Source organism: Hylobates moloch, unplaced genomic scaffold, assembly GCF_009828535.3.
Source record: "Hylobates moloch isolate HMO894 unplaced genomic scaffold, HMol_V3 SCAFFOLD_7, whole genome shotgun sequence".
Classification (NCBI taxonomy): Eukaryota; Metazoa; Chordata; class Mammalia; order Primates; family Hylobatidae; genus Hylobates; species Hylobates moloch.
In genome coordinates, this window is record NW_026652282.1 from 87,314,146 (window position 1) to 87,327,352 (window position 13,207).

Below are 13,207 nucleotides of genomic sequence, written 5' to 3' on the forward strand. Positions count from 1 at the left end.
CCGGCCTCCTCTCCTTGGGTCAACTGCAGCTTGCTGGTGGTGTGGATAAGGTACTTAGGATATTTCCTCCATAGTCTGAGGGTAGCAAGGGCCGTTCCACTACAGAGGTAGTGGCACAGAGGTTTTCAGTTGTCCTTGGAGACTCTGTCCAGGAAGTTGCCAAGTTGCCTGGAGGACCTGCCCAGTAAGGAGATATGGGAATAGGCACCCACATAACAGTCTGGTCAATTTTCCATAGGGTTGCTGTAGTATGCTGGAGGCCTGCTTTAGTCAGTAGTCACCTTGGATTTTCTAGTACCTGGAGGTATCACTAGTGGAGGCTACAAAACAGCAAAGATGGCAGCCTGCCTCTCCCTCTGGGAGCTTCGTCCCAGGGAGGTATGGACCTGTTGCTAGCCCAAAGTCACCTGAAGGAGGTGGGTGGAGACCCTGGTTGGAAGGTCCCGCTCAGTGAGTAGGAATGGGATTGGGGACCTGCTTAAAAAAGCAGCCTGGCCACATTTTGGTAGAGCAGCTCTGCTGTGCTGGGGGTCTGCTGTAGCCCCTGGTTGCCTTAGACACTCCAAAGCCCCAAAGTTGGAACAGCTAAGTTTCCCAAACAGCAAGGATGATGGCCCACCCCTCCTTCTGAGAGCTTCGTCCCAGGGAGGTTAAAAATCTCTGTTAGCCAGAGAACACCAACAGGGGTGGCTGCAGGCCCAGTTTGGGAAGTCCCGCCCAGTGAGTAGGAAAGGGATTGGGGACTCACTTAAAGAAGCAGTCTCGCCACATTTTGGTAGAGCAGCTGTGTTTTGCTGGGGAATCCCTTCTGCCCCTGGTCAGCTTGGACTCTCCAAAGCCTGAAGGTTGAAATGGCTAGGTCACCCAAACAGCAACGATGGTGGCTCACCCCTCCCTCTTGGATCTCCATCCCTGGAAGGTTACAAATCTCTGTTGTTTGGAGAATACCAGCAGGGGTGGCTGCAGGCCCAGTCTGGGAGGTCCCGTCCAGTGAGAGGAGTAGGATCGGGGATCCACTTAAAGAAGCAGTCTGGCCACGTTTTGGTAGAGCAGCTGTGCTGTGCTGGGAGATCCCTTCCACCCCTGGTCAGCTTAGACTCTCCAAAGCCTGCAGGCTGGAATGGCTAAGTCACCCAAACAGCAAAGATTCCCCCTGCCCCCGGCCCTGGGAGCTCCTTTTTAGGGAGGTGCAGTGCCCCTACCGGTGGCTAGCTGGAATTCCAAGTCTTGTTCTGTTAGGTGCTGTGGACATGGGGCCTGCAGGCTGTTGCTGCTCAGCCCCCTGGGTTCAGCCTCTTTCCTAGGGGTATGTTTGGAGGTCTAACCTTCCACTTTGCCAGAGCTGCAGCTACCCTTTCTGGAAAGCCCAAGTATCTAAGACTCCAGGGTCTCCTCACATGGTTGAGTGGCTGCTCTGCCAAGGCTCCACGTAGCTCTGTCTGTTAGACTGAAGGCTCTGGTGGAGTGGGTTCATATGGAGATCTGCTGATCTGAGGGTTGCAAAGATCCGTGGGAGAAGCGTGGTTTCCTGTGGTCACACATTCACTCACCACTTGTCTACGCGGGGGAGGTTCTCCTGGCTCCATGTTGCTTCCAGGTGGGCCGTCGTCCTGTCTTGCTTTTCTTCATTCTCCACAGGTCAAGTTGTTTTCTTGATTAGTCCCAGTGTGAGTACCTGGATGTTTCAGTTGAAGGTATTGTATTTACTCGCCCCTTCTTTTCCTCTATGGGCCACACATGCTAGCTGCTTCTGGTCAGCCATCCTGGCCACTTCATATCTTAGTCTATTTCTGATGCTTGCTCTCTCTTCAAGCTGTTTTTTTGTTTGTTTTGCTTTTTGACTTGGTATACCTTGTAATTTTTCGTTGAAACCCAGACATGATGTACTGACTGGGTAAAAAGGAACTGAGATAAATAGGCCTTTAGTGTGAGGTTTTTAAATTTTTCTGGCTAAGAGTAAGACTGTTTTTACTGTTTTCTATAATTGTTGGTGTTAGAGGCTACAATTCTTTCTGGTGTCCTTGTTTTTCACTCTTCTATTGTCTTTGGATTTCCCTAGAGACTTCTTAAATAAGGTGTGAGTTGTGCAGTTTTTTAAATTGTGACGCCCTATTATTAGACAAGAGTCCTAATTGATGTGTTGGTAAGATACAGGGTGAGGGTAAGTGCTATATAATATTATGACTAGGTCTCAGCTTTTTAGTGAACCTTGTCTCTGAACTGTGACCACAAGTGCTTCTCAGCTTCTCTCCCACCCACTAGAGACAGGAAGGCTAGAAGGGCAAGAGCTGGCTTTTTTTCTTCCTCCACTTCAAAGGCTAAAAGGAGCTAGAGTTGGATAGTTTCCTTCTCCATGTCAAAAGCTAGAAAAGGGTAAAGAGTTCATACCAGTTGCTGGCTCGTGCAGCTGCTTCTGCACCCAGTGAGCTGTGATTCTCTATATTCTCCTGTCTCTCTAGTTTTGGGGGTAGTAGTTTTCTTTGTGACCTCAGTTATCTGATGGATCTGAAAATGGTTATTGATGTTCAGTTTGTTTGGCTTTTTTCTTGTTGTGAGGATAGTAGAGATGACTTCTAAGCCCTTTACATGTCAGACTGGAAACCAGAAGTTAATCTCAGCCTTAGAATGATAACTTTAGGTTAAAGTGTTGTCTCTAGACTGCTATAGAAAATTAAGTCACATTAACTCCTGAGGATCATTAATATATCATAACACATGTATAACCTGAAAGCAAAGTACTAAAAGTAATAAAAATAATAGACTAATAGTTAATATTTATTGAGTAGTTTTAGCATGTGATGCCCTATATTACAGGGCATTTACATATATCACCTCAGTTAATCTTTATAGTCACCCCAATTGGTAAATATTATCACCACCTGTTTTTTTTAAAATAGGTGAAGCAACTGAAGCTTAGATTGATTTAGTAGCATGCTCAAAAACATACTACTTGGAATTCTAATCCAAGTGTTTAGTCTAGAACTTATATTCTTAACCACTGTGGGCTACCAATATCAACATTAATACCGTGAAGATAGAAAGTTGGAGAAATAGAGCTTGGAAGGGAAGGGCTCCTTGTAGTTGGTTATCCTAGGCCTTTGGAGTAGAGATAGGCTGAAAAGGACAAGGTTCATACCTAATTTGCAATCGTACTAATTGTCTCTTCCATCTTTAAACTGCAGACAGTTCAATTTCCCTAAAGATTTTTTTTTTTCTTTTGAGATGGAGTTTCACTGTTGTTGCCCAGGCTGGAGTGCAATGGTGCAATCTTGCCTCACCGCAACCTCTTCCTCCTGGGTTCAAGCAATTCTCCTGCCTCAGCCTCCCGAGTAGCTGGATTTACAGGCATGCACCACCACGCCCAGCTAATTTTGTATTTTTAGTAGAGACGGGGTTTCTCCATGTTGATCAGGCTGGTCTCGAACTCCTGACCTCACGTGATCCACCCGCCTCGGCCTCCCAAAGTGCTAGGATTACAGGCATGAGCCACTGCACCTGGCCCCCTAAAGATTTTTAAACAGATGTTTAGATGCCCTGTGGGAGAGTACAGTCTCCAGGGGAAAGGAGAAAAGTTGGCCTAAGGGGTGGATGTCGGGTATTCAAACAAAGGTGTTTGAGGACTAGAGGTCACATGATTAGTTTATGGTCACATAGCTGCTTTGTGGTTAAACCTCAGAATCAGAAGAAATATTAAAATCAATCTTCCTGATGTTCTTGCCATGAGGAATGAGTCATGTGCTCTGAATGGCACTAAAGTAACCACAACCACCAAATCAAATGGATTTAAAAAACACCTGTAGGTATGATGATGCTATCTCAGGAGTAGACTATGAGTACAGTGGTAAATATTTCAGGTTGGACACTCCAAGATCCAAATTTGGCTGGCAACAGGTTACTTTAGGGTTCTTAGTAAACAGATATCTCAGTTGTGCATTCTGGGCTTTCAACCCAGAAACTACTGGCAAATGTGCCACCTAGGAAGGTGGGGAGGGAGGGGAAAAAAGCTGGGCTTTAAGTGTTGACTTTATGTTGACTGGGTAAGGATGTCCTACAACAAACTACTCTATGAGGAGATAGCCAGGCCACAAAACGGATCTGATTATTGAACTTCAGCAACTCTAGCAAGATGGGCTCTCAGCAAAATTTTCAAGTTGATGAGATTTAATAGTCCCAGGGACAATAAATAGTAGGGGGATTACACAGTGAGTTGAGTATTAGGGGACTGCTCAAATTTGAGCCTTTGGTGGTTTGTCCTGGCCTCAGACAACCATCTTGAGACTTGACCTATGCACATCAAATTCTTTGCCTAGTATGTTGCTAGAATTAAACACATCTGGAGCAGTGGGGTATGGTGATATTCTTTGGCTGTGTCTGTACTCAAATCTCATCTTGAATTGTAGTTCCCATAATCCCCATGTGTCATGGGAGGAACCAGGTGGAGATAATTGAATCATGGGGGTGGTTTCCCCCATCCTGTTCTCATGATAGTGAGTGAGTTCTCACGAGATCTGATGGTTTTATAAGGGGCTTCTCCTTTTTCTGGGCACTCATTCTCTCTCCTGCGACTCTGTGAAGAGGTGCCTTCCTCCATGATTGTAAGTTTCCTGAAGCATCCCCAGCCATGCAGAACTGTGAGTCAATTAAGCCTCTTTTCTTTATTAATTACCCAGTCTTGGGTATTTCTTCATAGCAGCATGAGAACAGACTAATACATGTGGCAATACTGTCTGTTCATTAGGAAGTTAGTGAGCAGGAGAGAAGCAATGACAGCAGTAAGCCTAGCAGCCAGCAGCTTAGGGGAGAAGGAGTGCCGATAATGGAACCAAGAGCCTGGAAGACTTCTGAGAGTCTATATAGGCATCCAGACTGAGGTAGAATAGCCAACAAAGTAACTTTGCAAAAGGCATATTGGTGGAGGCAGGATGGGAACCTTTAGAAATTGTCTGTGTTGTATGACCACTCCTTATAGTGCTGCCCAACAAGAATGTAATGAATAAACTGCAAGCCTCTGGATTCTGGCTGCTCACATGGTAGTGAATATTATTCCCATGAGCAAATTTGCTGAAGATGACAGAACTTGGGGGAGCCCCACATTTTAACCTAGAGATGTCTTACCCTAAAGCCAGTTTGTCTTTTCATCTACACTACATTGTCTCTAGAGGGATGTTGGTGACCTGAAGACAACATTTTTTTATGCCACAGTTAAAAAAAATAAATGTCCTCTATTGGATACAAAGAACCTTTTATAAGGCTAGATGGCAGCTTGGAAAACACATAGGACTATCTTGATCATTCCCAAAGAACATATAAAGATTCCAGGCTGTTCTTCATCAGGAGTTATTTTCTAATTCCTATACACTCTTTAGTTTTTACTTCCTGGGGAAAAAAAGCAAAACAGCAGAGAAAATGAAAATTGTTAGAATTAATTGTGTATGGACTTTCCCCAAAATGACATTAGAAAATGACACCATTTGTCTTTGAATGAGTGTGTGGGCTTGTCTGCCCACCCCCACCACTGTTGTGGGAAAGCACAGCAGCTCAGTTTTCATTTTCCTTTCCTCTCAAAATGCCCAGAGGGACCATATTTTTGTTTAACGACCTTCAGAATGATTCTTTAGAAATCTGAGGCTATCAGAGTTGGAAACAATGCGAAAATAATTGTGGATTATTATTGTATGACGGCAGTGGCAGCTGGGCTGTTTCTTTTTCTCTGTGTTCAGACTTTCTTCTTCATTTTCCCAGAAACCTTATATCCCAAGGTTTAACTCAGAAGCAAATCTCATATAGGTGATAAACCTTGCCAGACATGGTATGTAATATAATTTCAGACAGACCCTTAGCTGTTCTTCAGGAAGACCGTAGGAAGTGAAGCATCCTTATATCTACATGCCCTCAATAGTATTATTTACTCTCTGACAATGTGTGTGGGTAGTTGTATTGAACGTAAAGCAAGCATATCTCTTAAATATTATACCTGTGAATTTAAGCACCAGTTTGTGTGTTTTGTTGTCAAAATTCCTGCTAACATGAAAGAAAAAAAATGTTGTTATGAAAAAAAAAATGGGTACTCACTGTCTCAGATCACTTACACACACACACACACACACACACACACACACGTACACACACATACACATGAACACAAATACACAAGCACTCACAGCTTGGGATTGAGAGTCAGCACAGATTCTAACTTTACATGAATGTTTAAGATATGTGTATGGAGGCAGGGGTGAGGAGTGGTAGATGCAGATGTTGTATACACCATAGTGGGGAAAGTAAAAAGTGCTCTCAACTATTGTTCATATCATCTACCTCAAAATCAATTTATTTATTGCCTTAACAGACAGAATTTACATGATAAAATACTTTTTTTTTTTTGAGACAGAGTCTCATTCTTCTCACCCAGAATAGAGTGCAGTGGCATGATCTCGGCTCACTGCAAACTCTGCCTCCTGGATTCAAGAGATTCTCCTGCCTCAGCCTCTCAAGTAGCTGGGATTACAGGCACGTGACACCACACCCAGCTAATTTTTGTATTTTTAGTAGAGACAGTGTTTTACCATGTTGGCCAGGCTGGTCTCAAACTCCTGACCTCAAGTGATCCACCCACCTCAGCCTCCCAAAGTGCTGGGATTACAGGCGTGAGCCACCGTGCCCGGCGATAAAATATTTTTTGCCTTGAATATTCAGCGCTCCCTAACAGCTATCCCCTACATCTTGACTGATGTTTGTACGGCATTTGGCTACCACTTAGGTAGAACATTTGAGGGGAATGATAGCCAGAATGGGGCAATATCTAATAAGTAGTCTGAAAAAAATTTCCTAAAAGACAAGATAATTGCCTGAATATTCTTACATACTTGGCTATTGTTATATCCTTGTCACTTTCTGGAAAAGTATTAAACATTCCTTTCTAGGGAAGTCCAATCTTGGTAGCAAGATTCCCTCACATTCCTATCAGGAGAGTAAGATAATTGGCTTCAAAACCCAAATCTTGTTCTGTGGTTATATATCACTGAACTCAGAAAGTAAGTGGATGATTTCTCCAGGCTGTTACTATAACAAAGCATGTCCTCATTTTACCTAGCTATGTTTCTAGAGAAGTCCTTAATTTTTTATATTCCTTCCCTCTCTACCTCCACATGGATTTCTTGATTACAAGAAGGGAGATTCTGGAGTACTAGTATTAGCTTTTATAATAAGGAGTAATTAATGAAACAATTGTAAACTTCATTGCCAATATAAAATCCTATTATGAATGTTTAATAATGCCTAAGACTCCCCTGGAGTATACTAAGTGGCTAAGTGAACCATATCCTCTTAGGACTCTTAGGAAATATCCTTGTCAAATAGAAAGAACCAGGACATTATAATAATATTTAGTGACTGTTAAGGTTCTGCTATACCTCTCTTGTATTTGGGGAGCCTCTATGCTATTCTATTTATTTTTTTCAGAATGCCTCTAAAGACTTCTTGCTCTTGGGGTCAGGCCTTTAAAGTGGTTTGTAGTGCAATAGTTGTGATATTAGAATTGGATACAATAGGACACATTTGTGATTTTTCTTGGTCATTGACTTAACTCCTTAGTTACATATTTTGAAAACAAAAGAGAAGAATATAAAAAAGTAAAAGTACTAACTTGCTGGTACTGAGATGTAGTCTGTGAACTTTTATTTTTTGCTTACTTGCAAATATTTTATCTGCAGGAATGCAAGCCAAAAATGTGGAGAAGCATAATAATACAGAAAGGAAATGCTCTTCTGATCCAAGAAGTTCAAGAAGAAGATGGAGGAAATTACACATGTGAACTTAAATATGAAGGAAAACTTGTAAGACGAACAACTGAATTGAAAGTTACAGGTAGGAATTGGTTCTACAAAATTATGGCAAATGAGATTTTAAGTATAATTTGGTTTGGGAAGCAAGAGTTTTGTTCAAAGAGTCAACTTTCTGTGAATTTAGAATTGCCTGCAAATCAAATAGTTGAGAAACTTGCTATTAATAAGTTGTACTGAGTAAAAGCAATATATGGAATATGAAAAAAGAGTTTAGAGAACAAGGGCCTAGTTGCTGCTTATCTGTTCTCTGTCTTTATGAAAGGTTCTGAACTCTTCAAGGTATCATTATTACTAAACATCTCAGAAAATATATAGTGGAGCCACTCTAGAATGTTGACTTAACCCATTTGTGGAATTTCCTTGTAGGTGAAGGCTGATTTTAGAATGAGAGTCTGTTAGATTTTTGGAATGAAATCTTAGACTGCATCCAAAATATCATTTATACAAAATTCTCCATAAGTGAGTGATGTTATTGTGAGCTTCTAGTGATTCTTAGAGCAACTCCAAATGAAGAACATGCATGTGTGTTTTAAATCTGAAGTACAAACAAAATGTAAACTAGTGGAAGGATAAACTCAGAATATTCTTACTTGTTAGAGAATTTTAGGAAGTAATTTTCAGAGACATAAGACAGAATCTAATACCAAAAAGATATGTCTTACAATGAATGTGATGGAACCTGAGAAACTGTATGACAAAAAAAATCTACTTACTATTGCTCACAAAGAAATCTTGACTAATTTTCCTATTATTATATATGTCATGTATATTATAATCTCATATGTGGGACCTAAAAAAAAGTTGAATGTGTTGCAAAAGACAGTAGAAAAATGGATATGGGACAGAGAGTGGGGAATAAGGAGTGTAGGTCAAAAGGTGCATACAAAGTTGCAGTTATATAGGATGAATAAGTCTAGTGATTTAATGTACGACATGTAGTTAATAATATTGTATGCTGAGGCCAGCACAGTGGTTCATGCCTGTAATCAATCCCAGCACTTTGGGAGGCCAAGGCAGGTGGATCACCTGAGGTCAGGAGTTTGAGACCAGCCTGACCAACATGGGGAAACCCTGTCTCTACTAAAAAAAAAAAAAAAAAAAAAAAAAAAATTAACCAGGCGTGGTAGCATGTGCCGGTAATCCCAGTTACTAGGGAGGCTGAGACAGGAGAGTTGCTTGACACAGGAGGCAGAGTTTGCAGTGAGCTGAAATCACGCCACTTCACTCCAGCCTGGACAACAGAACAAGACTCTGTCTCAAAAATAAAAAATAAATATAATATTGCATGTTGAAAATTTGCTAAGAGAGTAGATTTTAGGCGCTCTTACCACAAAAATAAACATATGAGGAGATTGATATGCTAATTTGTTTGACTGTAGTAATCAGTTTACTATGTATATGTATAACAAAAACATCTTGTTGTATACCTTAAATATAAACAATTTAAAAAGTATGTGTATGTATGTTTGTATGTATACACATACATATTTCTATTGTGGATAATATCCAAGCCATGATAAACTTTGAAATTACCTAGACAATTGCAATATTGATTGCATTAATTGACTTATGATTAATGTACATGGGCATTACTTGTTTAACTATCTAATGCCAACATCAGCCAGTTGGTTAATTTATAACATACTCTTGCTAATGTTAGCAATACATTTTTTCTTCTATTTTATTTTTGTTTAAAACGGTTCAAAAAGGTCTGGATGACCTTTTTGAGATAGTGTTAAAATCAGTCAACTAATTAATACTTGCTGAGTTAAGTTCATTGCTATAACCCATATATTTAATTAGGTTTTTGATCCTTGAGATTCATTGTTTTTCTCTTTTTCAAAATTCTAAATGTTAGCACAAGGAACACAAAATATATATTTTTAATAAACTAATAGATAATATACATATATATTACTTCACTCTCTATACTAATAAATGATAGTTTTACTTCTTAGTTTGATTTTGTAGAGTGCCTTCTATGAAAGTTTAAATAATTCTTTTGATTAGAATTGCATGTTCTTTTCCCCATGAGCTTTCAAAATAACTACCGTATTGGGCCAATTCCAAATAGCAAAGATCTGCTTTTGATTAGTTTCTGATTTCTTCAACATGAACTAGACTTCCCTGCCTCATTCATGGCAGAAAATTCAATCATGGGCAGTTGTACATTATTAATAAGTGACCTGACCATGCACGAAGCATCGCAGCATCATCACTTTGGCCACAGTCACTAATCCTTGCAGAGCACTTCCATTTTGGATCATTTGCTGAATCTTGTAACATTATAGTATTTGGCTTGAGTTTCAAGTTGAACCAGAATAAAGTAAACACCGAACCTCCTTTTCACTCACATCAAATGGGTTCTGTTGACAACGCATTTGCTTCTTTCATTTCATTTTAGATTCTGGAAAAGAGAGCTAGAGCTGCTTATTTTGTGTATTTTATAAGATGTTAGTTTACTTGTTTTAACTACAGATTTAAAATTTCATTTGAATACCTTGCAGAGGATCTCAAAATTTAATGTGCATCAGAATCATGTGAAGGGACCCAGGTAGGATGAAGATGAAGATCTCTAAATACAGATCCTCAGGTTTCTCCCTTAGATTCTAATTTAGTACATCAGTGTAAGACTAGGAATTTACCTTTTTGTCCAGGTGATTCTGTTTTATGCTTTCCAAGGATCATGTTTTTGAGAGACACTAGAGAAGAGAATGGTGCTAACAAGTCAAAGTCATACGTTTGATTATTTTGTGAGTATGTTAGTTCACACACACACACACACACACACACACTGATTTTTATAGGCCCCAATTTGTTTCCTTTAAATTTCTAAGAATTGCCATGAAAATAGAGATCATGGTAACCAAGGAAAATGTGTCAAGGTAGTGTGTGGGTAAAAGCGACTTCAACTAGGGAAAGCAGTCATTTATTCATTTACCACTTAAATAAATATTTACTGAGTACATGTTACATGCCAGGCAACAAGCTAGGAGCTGGAAAAGATAATTCAAAATTTGTTTATGATTATCCTTGGGTCAGTGGTCGTCATTCATATAAGAAAGTATCATATTTGTGTATTTATTCACACAGTTCAAATGTTATGCTTGATGTAGAAACAAAATGGCTACTTGGTATGGAAGTTCAAGAGGTTGCTCTGTGAAGGTTTATTCTTTTTTGGAACATTATATAACTTATACCATGCTTTGTATGCTCAGTAATATGAAAACAATTAACAAACAGATTGTCCTCTCATAATTCAAAATATAAGGCTAGGATTATTTAAAGAGTAACCACTCATACTTGTTTTGGGTTTAGCATGGGATAAGAATTTCGATATGACATGAATAGAGTTGGTTAATTACAAAATTATGTAAATAGAGGTTCTTTAAATGGTGTATTTCCCTTATGCAAATTTTGAAAGATTGTCAGATTTCTAAAGCTCATTTTCTGACTATTGTTTTTAAATTTATGATTCTGAGAAATATAACTTCAGTAAAACAAGTGTTTCTTAAGGTCCATAGGTGCTATTTGCTTTAAGAAGGTCAAGTATAAAAAGATCCAGATATTCAAAACTGATAAACTAGAAGGTTATCATTTGCTTTAATGAAATTATTTCTCCATATATGCCATAGTATTTCTTTAAATAGTTAGCTTTCTTTTTGCATTAAAACAGGATTTGATTTAAATGCAACTTTTCTGGAACACTTTTATTATATAAATTGTAGCAGACTTTTGTGATATTATTGTGGAAATTTCTTTTTATTCCTTCGAAGGCTGCAGATGCATAGGGAAGGGTTTAACAACAAATAGACATGCACAGTAGCATGTTTAGATCATTTGCTAATGATGCCTACAGCGACAGTTTTATTTCCCACAGCATATTTTAGGTGACTATATGCTATTTTAAATTTTTTTTCTTTATTCTCATGTTGAATTTGTGCGGAGGGCTAATTGAAGTGAAAAAGTAAGACAGGAGAGTCGGTTATAAGAAGGTGAGAATTGTAGTACAGGTGATAATGGAAAAAGGAAAAGAGGAGTAGGAGAGAGTGAGCAACATAATGGGATAGAGTCTCTAGGGATAAGAAGAGAAAGTCTGCCTTAAGAAGGTCAAAGGCAGACATTACTTATAGGGATTCTTCAAAATGGACACAAGAAGGAAGCCGGAACTAATTATCTTTATTTGGAAGGCAATTCACCATTCACCTGGCAAATCATTCAGAAATACATGCTTTTATGCAGCTTTTTAGACATGAGCATTGGCTACTTAGAAGAAACCACTAACCTGTTTCCTGGTGAATATGCAAATAACACCTCTCCTCCTGATTATTGTAGACAGCTCTAGAGTCCCTGGTTGGAGACTTTTCACACATTAGGGGTAATCTCTCAACTCATTGGCATTTGAATATGATAGCAAGAAGGATTTATTCCTTGAAAATACTTCAAAGATTTGCTGCTAGATTACTATTCAGCAATAGTAGCAAAGCAATCTGGATATAAAGCTTGGGGTAAAACTACCAAGTAGGATTTGGGATCAGTCTTTGGTGAATATGTTCAAACGCATGGCTTTAGCAAGTGCTTTTAATTCCACTTTGCAAAGTTTAATTGTAGTGCCTTGTTGCAGGTGTCATTTAGATTACATAGCCTGTTAGAAAAACTTTCCTCTGGTGTGGAAAATGGCAGCTATTTACACACAGAGGAAGCAATTTCACATTCAGGCTGGAAAACACACTTTTTGTGGTCCTGGCTCTTAGTTTATTTATCCTTCTACTGTTAATGCTGAGATTTTGCAGGGGAGGGTGAGTTTAGAAAAAAATAGTGGAACATAGCAATAGGGTGGAGAGTTGGTGAAATAAATAGTAGCGGGGATTTTGACTGAATAAAGATAATATAACAGAAGTAATCTCGAAGCCAGCAACTCCATAATAATCATAAAAGGGGCTCCCAGAGAGCTTTTATCTATTGAGAGCTCACCGTGCAGCATACATTGCGTGTAGAGGTTTTCATTCATTTTCTCATTTAGTCCTCACAACCAACATATGAGGGTGGTGTTGGGGCTCAGAAAACAATACCTCAAAATGAAGGACTCAGAAGCAAGTTTGTCTTTGACCTTTTCCTGCCCTCCTGTCTCTCAGTCCCATTCTCCCCACCCTCCCCCGAGGCTAGCCATAGAAACTGGAATCCCTCCTCCCCAAAGCACGTCATAGAAACCAGAACCCCTTTCCCGCAAAGCCAGCCATAAAACTTAAAAATATTACTCTAACTTTCTCTTCACATCTCTGTGTGAAAACTGGCCACAAAGAAATTATTTGACCTACCTTGTTTAACTATAGGTCATAAAGTTCCCATTCCAGAGAGGGTCCTGC

At 39.4% G+C, this 13,207-nt stretch overlaps 1 protein-coding gene across 1 annotated transcript in view; it reads left to right on the top strand.

Annotated features, from left to right (window-relative positions):
* The window catches only part of IL1RAPL2 (interleukin 1 receptor accessory protein like 2), a 1,126,326-nt gene that overhangs the window by 614,338 nt on the left and 498,781 nt on the right, over positions 1-13,207 (top strand). Inside the window, exon 5 of the mRNA XM_032757406.1 lies at positions 7,710-7,863. Coding sequence (XP_032613297.1) covers positions 7,710-7,863 — 154 coding nt within the window. The remainder of the gene's footprint in view (positions 1-7,709; positions 7,864-13,207) is intronic.